Source organism: Ciona intestinalis, chromosome 12 (assembly GCF_000224145.3).
Source record: "Ciona intestinalis chromosome 12, KH, whole genome shotgun sequence".
Classification (NCBI taxonomy): domain Eukaryota; kingdom Metazoa; phylum Chordata; class Ascidiacea; order Phlebobranchia; family Cionidae; genus Ciona; species Ciona intestinalis.
In genome coordinates, this window is record NC_020177.2 from 1435078 (window position 1) to 1443117 (window position 8040).

Below are 8040 nucleotides of genomic sequence, written 5' to 3' on the forward strand. Positions count from 1 at the left end.
ACTACCCATCAGTGACCACTGGGTTGGAGCAATAGTCGTTAAGTGTCTTGCCCAAGGACACTTAGCGCCCACGATGGTAGCAACGTCGAGCCTTGAACCCATTACCTCTGGGTTACAGGCAGGCGCGCTAACCACTATGCTACGGCGCCGACCAAATAAATTATGTTATATATGCGTAAGTATTCGCATATTTACTCACAAAAACACTGTTAACATACATACCGTCATAAAATTCCAATCTTTTCGGGGTATCATTTTTACAGTTTAAGTTGGTAATAGCACAATAAAGTATAAAAACTTATTTTATAAGCTAGGTTTAACAATATTGCGCTAAAGTGAGCTAACTCAATGTTGATACGCGCATAAACCGATGGGCGATGACCATGCAAAAAAAACCAACAGCGAACTACCAAAGACGACTTTATGCGAGTAGCTATTCGCATAAACATTTTACCTTTAAAAAGGGTATTTATTTTAGCATCGTGGGCAATGACAGTCAGTATAACATGGGTGTTCTGTTTCATACACCTCATGCGACCTGACGAGTTACCATGTATGTAATTTTTAGTGAGCTTTTTTCATAATTTTTTATGTTTATATTGAAATAACAATTTGTAATTCTTCTTCATTTGTTGTTTTATTTATGTTTCTACAGATATTTTTAAGAAAATAAATTAAAAAATGATTTGTTTAAACTTATTAAAAGAGTCTGTGTTAAAAAAGTAAAAAAAAAAATTTTGCAAAAAATGACGAAATATTTTATTTCAGTTGCTTGAATTTCAAAACTTATTTAAAGTTGAGGAAAATGAAATAACTCCTTTAAGCAACACAAAGCAATTATCACAAACCAGTAAGGTTTTTTCATATTATCTAACTTTGTATTAGGCTATTAAAGATTTAAATGTAACTTACTTTATCCTCACGAGGCCAGAAAAACGACACTTGTTATAACACGGGTGTTCTGTTTCATACACCTTGTGCCAGCTTACGAGTTACCAAGTATGTTAATTTGAGAGTGAAAATAGTTTTTTGTTTTTTTATGTGTGGCTGATAATTTGGACAACCCATTAGTGACCACTGGGTTGGAGCAATTGCTGTTAAGTGTTTTATAGGTATAGTTATGTTAGTTTTGATTAATTTTTACTAAATGTTTTGGTATGTTTTTATGTAAACATTAACAATGGTTATAACACAAGTGTTCTGATTCATACACCATGTGTCTGCTTAATTTAAAATATTTTTATATTAGAAAAATACATCAATATTTTAAAAAACAATTCTTATCAAAAAAGTGTTCAAAAAATTTTTTTTTTGTAATCTGTTGCTCCTAATTTTTTTTTTATTTTTTTTATTAAACTTTAATTTAAAAAAAAATTTCAGACACCCAAGATCTTTACATCAGCGGAAACTATCGACCCGTGCAAACATACGATGGGAGGATCGTTCTACTTCATGTGGATCATACTGTTGGTGCGTTGTGTTGGTATTTGACAGTGAGCATGAGGTGTATCAATACACCATGTGTGTCTGGTGTATAAGAAGACACCCATGTTATAACTCGACAGTGAGCATGAGGTTTATGAATACACCATGTGTGTCTGGTGTATAAGAAGACACCCATGTTATAACTCGACAGTAAGCATGAGGTGTATGAATAAACCATGTGTGTCTGGTGTAAAAAGACACCCATGTTATAACTCAACAGTGAGCATGAGGTGTATGAATACACCATGTGTGTCTGGTGTAAAAAGACACCCATGTTATAACTCGACAGTGAGCATGAGGTGTATGAATACACCATGTGTGTCTGGTGTAAAAATACACCCATGTTATAACTCAACAGTGAGCATGAGGTGTATGAATACACCATGTGTGTCTGGTGTATAAGAAGACACCCATGTTATAACTCGACAGTAAGCATGAGGTGTATGAATAAACCATGTGTGTCTGGTGTAAAAAGACACCCATGTTATAACTCAACAGTGAGCATGAGGTGTATGAATACACCATGTGTGTCTGGTGTATAAAAAGTCACCCATGTTATAACTCGACAGTGAGCATGAGGTGTATGAATACACCATGTGTGTCTGGTGTAAAAATACACCCATGTTATAACTCAACAGTGAGCATGAGGTTTATGAATACACCATGTGTGTCTGGTGTATAAAAAGTCACCCATGTTATAACTCGACAGTAAGCATGAGGTGTATGAATAAACCATGTGTGTCTGGTGTATAAGAAGACCCCCCTGTTATAACTCAACAGCGAGCATGAGGTGTATGAGAATACACCATGTGTGTCTGGTGTAAAAAGACAATCATGTTATAGCTCAACAGTGACCATTCTAACAATCATTTTATTACAGTTGTTGAAACAGGACCAGACATTTTACAACTTGTGTTATGGACCATTGCTGGCATAGCGGTTTTTGCAGCTTTGCTTTCAATTATTGTTTGTTGCAAGAATAAACAGAAAAAACCTAAAGACCAATATTCTGCCAAGTATCAAATAGGTGATCTATATGAATGTAACTTATTTATCCCCTCGTACCTGGAAAATGACAGTCGTTATAACACTGGTGTTCTGTTTTATACACCTCGTTTCAGCTTGTTACCAAGTAGGTTACTTTGTGGGTGATCATTTTGGGATTTGTTTTTTTGGATGCTGATAATTTGGACAACCCATTAGTGACCACTGGGTTAAAGCAATTGCTGTTAAGTGCACTGTCCAAGGACACATACGCCCACAATGGTAGCAGCGACGAGTCTTGAACACATTACCTTTGGGTTAAGGCAAATGTGCCAATCACTTTACCATGACGTCAGACGTTGAAAATATCCTCTCAAAAATAATTTACCCACAAAGTTGTATACAATAACTGTTATACTGTATAGCAGACAAAACATGGTTCCTTTCAAGTCACACTTATAACTCAATTTATTTGTAGGAAAGCAAGATGAAGATGTTATATCAGTGTGAAAAAATGTTCCAATGTTTTTTATCCAAAAGTTCCAAATTGCCAAGTGCCTTAATTGTTTTTTAATTTAAATTTTTACTGTTTGTGAATACTAAACTTCCCAACTGTGTTTTAAACATACTTTGTTACTGTAATTCTGTTTTGAATTTTTACTGCACATACAAAATAATATAAAAAAATGAGCTGTTTTTTGGTTTAATTAAAAATTCACTAATTTAGTTTAGATAATAACTGTAAATAAATTTAGCAGGGTAATATTAATTAGTTTATCTTATATATATACCCTACTACAGTGACTCGTTTTGCCAAAGTTTCCAAATGTACAGATGTTTTTAGTTGTTTATTTTATTTTCTATTGTGGGCCAAATCTAAATTGAAATGTCTATGCATTTTTACCACCTTTGATGCCTATGTGTTAATTATTGTTAAATAGTTTTAATTATTGGTGCAAGGTGCTTTTATGTGTAATTAAAACATAGTATTGTAGTTTGTTTTATTTAGATATTATAAAAAAATCATACACCTGATGCTCACTGTCGAGTTATAACGTGGGTGTTTTTATATTCAACAGACACACATGGTGTATTCATACACCTCATGCTCACTGTCGAGTTATAACAAGGGTGTCTTCTTATACACCAGACACACATGGTGTATTCATACACCTCATGCTCACTGTCAAGTTATAACATGGGTGTCTTTATATTCAACAGACACACATGGTGTATTCATACACCTCATGCTTACTGTCAAGTTATAACATGGGTGTCTTTATATTCAACAGACACACATGGTGTATTCATACACCTCATGCTCACTGTCGAGTTATAACAAGGGTGTCTTCTTATACAACAGACACACATGGTGTTTTCATACACCTCATGCTCTTTGTCGAGTTACGAGTCGCGCACAGCAATCTATTAACATTTATTTTCCGCACACAAAATATTAACATTTTTTTACACAATCACTAAAAATTGTCATGAATCATGTTCGTGAGTGGAATATTTATATCATGGTGATACAATCTGATCACGTAAATCTGTATCATCAGCTGCAGGTATAGACCGGATACCTGTAACAAAAATTAAAAACATCACAAAACTGAAAGAGATCTTCTGGTAAGTTTTTGTTTTTATTCTTGACTGAGCTGTCAAGGGAAGTTGCCGATTGATTTTTCTAAATTGTCAAACATGCAGGAAAATAGAGTCATCCACAAAGTTACATATGGGGTAACTCGTAAGCGGGCACAAGGTGTATGAAACAGAACACCCGTGTTATAACGACTGTTGCTTCCCCACACTTTTTAAAAAATAACTTTTTGGGATGGAAATTAAGTCAATTACCCAATCCTGTTATAAAGACTGTCAATGCGGGTGAAACAACTAAATAAATATTTTATGAAATAAACCAGCTAAACATGTTTGAATCTCAAAATGTACAGTCCGGAGCAATTTAACTAAATGATAAAATTTGATACAGTTAGATTCTTCTATTTAAACTCTGTTTAATTTTTTCGTTCAAGAATTCTTCTACACTGTCAGTATTCCACTTGGTGATACTAAATAACCCTTGGATTTGTTCATCCTTGTTCAAAAGTTTTATAAATAAATAATCACCCACAAAGTAACTTACATGGTAACTCGTAAGCTGGCAAGAAGTGTATGAATGAAATTTGAATGGGTAAGAAAATGTGTAAAACAAATATGTTTGTGTATTGTTTGTATGAAACAGAGCACTTGTATTTAACGACTGCTGTTTTTTCTGGCAAAGCTAGCATAAAGTAAGTTACCTTCATATATTAACAAACACACCTGTTATAAAATCTTTGAACCCGCTTCCTTCCCCCCCACATGGCCAGGGGTATATTATGACATCATCAATGGCTAAATCACCGCGGTAACCACTACCTCGACGACCTTCAAAAGCCAACTGTGAAAAACAATGCTAGAAATTGGTAAGGTTAACTATTGGTATAATTGTTGGGAAAATTTTATTCTATAGACGTGTGGAAAAGCATAAATGTTAAATTTTTTTTTTAATATCAGACTGAAAATGCCATCACATTGGGGCCTCTCTATCCGTTTACAAATTTTCATTTTTCATTGGTATGCGGCTTTAACATAAAATTAAGAAAAACTGAATTTTAGTCTATATAAGTATGCAATTAAAGATTTTTTAAATTGGTTAAAAACTAAACCTGGTATTTTTGGTTTCCAAATATTGAAATTTGGCTTTCCATCCATTCATTGTTACCATGGTTACCACTGACTTTGAAAATTTCTTTTTTTGTTATTTGGTCGTCAGTAACCTGTTAGTGAAAAATTTTTAGCAATCAAAATTTAATATTATTATAGAGACATGGCATTGTGGTTAGCACAACATCCTCTAACCTAGAGGTTATGGGTTCAAGGCTCGACGTTGCTACCATTGTGGGCGTATGTGTCCTTGGGCAATACACTTAACAGCAATTGTTTCAACCCAGTGGTGTCTTATAGGTTGTCTAAATTATCAGCCATGGAATAAAAAAAAAACTCAAAAATAGTTGCCCACAAAGTTACATAAATGGTAACTTGTAAGCGGCCACAAGGTGTATGAAACAGAACACCTGTGTTATAACGACTGTAATTGTCCTGCCACAAAACGATATATCAGTTAGAATTGTGGTTGTTGTAGAATTAGAACTCATTAGCGGGCACAAGGTCTATTAAATAGAACACTCGTGTTTTTTTTTAATGTTTTGTTCTGCCACAAATAAGGTAGGCCTATATACGCGGTAACTCAAAAACGAACACGAGGTGTATGAAACAGAACACCCGTGTTATAACGATTGCCGTTGTCCTGTCACAAAACAATAAAAAAATTCATTGCATTCATTCATTTATTTTCGGTAACTTGTAAGCAGGCACAAGGTGTATGAAACAATCCTGTTATAAAGACTTTCATTGAATGTTGTTTCCCTACCACTCAAGAATAAATAAATTACATTCCTTTATTTATTCACCTGATAAACAGACAAAGTGTCCACGTTTTCCCCGTACATATTATAAGCAAATTCGAGACAATGTCCTTCACTGGGTGCCGTTAACATAGGGGTTAAAATTCGTGCTTTCATTCCGCTTGTTTGTGGTGAAGAAGTTTCAATGTAAAGATAAAAACCTGGCAAACATGCACAAAACTTATAATCTCAAATACTATATAAGGATTTTATTGGAAAATAATGTGTAAGATTTGTCAAACTGTGTATAAATCTTAATAATAAAAATAACAACTTTTATTGTCTCTTCAATTACGGTAGCGAAAATTTAGAAATATTTTAAAGGAAAAGACAGGATATATTGACAAAATAATAGTTGTTTAAACATGTAGAAGCATATTTTTTATGCTAATAGTTAAAAACCTATTTACATTTAATTTGAACAAAAAGAAGCTTCTTCGCTACACGAAGCAGACATACAAGAACTTATAATGTGAAATACAGTCTTTGTGAATTATTTATATGTATGGCTAATAGCACTGGACTACATACTGGAAAAAGGTATAATAATAAAATGTATTACACTAAGTCCTACTTAAAAACCATTTTTTGGAGAATTTTTTCAGTTTTAATTTATGGCTGATAATTCGGAAAACCCATCCGTGACCACTGGGTTGGAGCAATTGCTGTTAAATATCATGTCCAAAAGTTATTAATATTTTTTTTATTTACCAACATTACTTACCTTCATTTTGTAGCGTTGTGTGGTCATATGCTGGGCCTGTTTCACTGCTTACTGTGTTTCCTTTATTTCTGCTCCAGTTAAAATCAGAAGTAGCATCATGCTGCCATCCGCAGGTTGAAAGTACGCCCTCGAAGTGACACATATGAATTGGAGAGTTGCTGCTGGCTGTGGTAAAGTGTATGTGAATGAATGAATGTAACTTACTTTATCCTCGTGTGGTCGGAAAACGACAGTCGTTATAACACGGGTGTTGTTTCATTTGCCTCGTGCCTAGTTCTGCTACCAGGCAGAATGTAAATAACCCTTCAACAGTTCATCTGGTATAAAATCTACTATATATTTACATACCAGATAAGTCGTTGATATGTTATCTACATTAAGCATGGTAGCAGAATTAACAGAAAACTTTTGTAAACGAATCTATTTTTTTTAAATCGCAACACAACTTACATAACTAGCAAATCTGTATTTGTATGAAACAAAAATTTTGCAAATTAATATAATATTTTTTAAAACGCAATTCAAAAGTTACATAGTTTGCAAACCTGTATTTTGTATGAAACAAAACTTTTGCAAATTAATCTAATATTTTTTAAAACGCAATTTAAAAGTTACATAGTTTGCAAACCTGTATTTTGTATGAAACAAAACTTTTTTGAATTAATATAATACTTTTTAAAATACAAAAAGTAGGTTTTATATGAACAAAACTTTTGAAAAGAAACATAATTTTTGAAAATGCAACTTACAAGTTACATAATTTGCCACAAATCCCCGTTTAGTGACGGAATAATCGGAAAAAAACAACACGGTTAATACGGATCTGGTTGAGCGAACATCGGCGGGAATACTTGTTCCACAAAAGGTTCCTAGAAGAGGGGAAGTCCCATCTTCCCCGTCATATACCTAAAATATTTTAAAGAATTATTTTTTTTAATTTTAAAAGTTAAATATCAGATTTTTATTAAGGTTGAATTTTAGAGGTCTTTTTAAGGTTGAATTTTAGAGGTCTGTCTGAATTTTAGAGGTCTTATAACTCGACAGGGAGCATGAGGTGTATGAATACACCATGTGTGTCTAGTTTATAAGAAGACACTCATGTTATAACTTAACAGTGAGCATGAGGTGTATGAATACACCCACTGGCGTAAAGTTACGGGGTTGCAGGGTTGCCTGGCAACCCTTTGATTTTCTCCATACTAATAATGCGTAAGGAATTACGTTCGACCAAACGAAGACGCCATTATTACTGCGAATAAACTTCGTTTACGTTCGTTAAAATATGTCCATACCGATGCGTCATTCACGACACAAACGCATTCAACTGGTATTTAACTCCTG

General features: G+C 33.7%; 2 protein-coding genes across 3 annotated transcripts in view; one reads left to right on the plus strand and one right to left on the minus strand.

Annotated features, from left to right (window-relative positions):
* Positions 1–3464, plus strand: part of LOC100185503 (carbonic anhydrase-like) — a 23623-nt gene extending 20159 nt beyond the window's left edge. Inside the window, exons 15-18 of one of the 2 annotated variants that reach the window (XR_003396436.1) lie at positions 769–855; positions 1381–1470; positions 2366–2512; positions 2948–3464. Coding sequence is in view for 1 of the 2 variants with exons in the window: in XM_002120071.5 (XP_002120107.3) it covers positions 769–850; positions 1381–1470; positions 2366–2512; positions 2948–2979 (351 nt within the window). In the remaining variant the exon portion in view is untranslated. The remainder of the gene's footprint in view (positions 1–768; positions 856–1380; positions 1471–2365; positions 2513–2947) is intronic. The other variant, XM_002120071.5, reaches the window with a different exon arrangement.
* Positions 3465–3887: 423 nt separating this feature from the next.
* Positions 3888–8040, minus strand: part of LOC100175318 (blastula protease 10-like) — a 13172-nt gene continuing 9019 nt past the window's right edge. The window contains exons 12-17 of the mRNA XM_002120006.5: positions 7449–7605; positions 6700–6864; positions 5982–6136; positions 5178–5288; positions 4792–4909; positions 3888–4052 (exon numbers count right to left, since the gene is read on the minus strand). Coding sequence (XP_002120042.3) covers positions 3991–4052; positions 4792–4909; positions 5178–5288; positions 5982–6136; positions 6700–6864; positions 7449–7605 — 768 coding nt within the window. The 3' untranslated portion in view covers positions 3888–3990. The remainder of the gene's footprint in view (positions 4053–4791; positions 4910–5177; positions 5289–5981; positions 6137–6699; positions 6865–7448; positions 7606–8040) is intronic.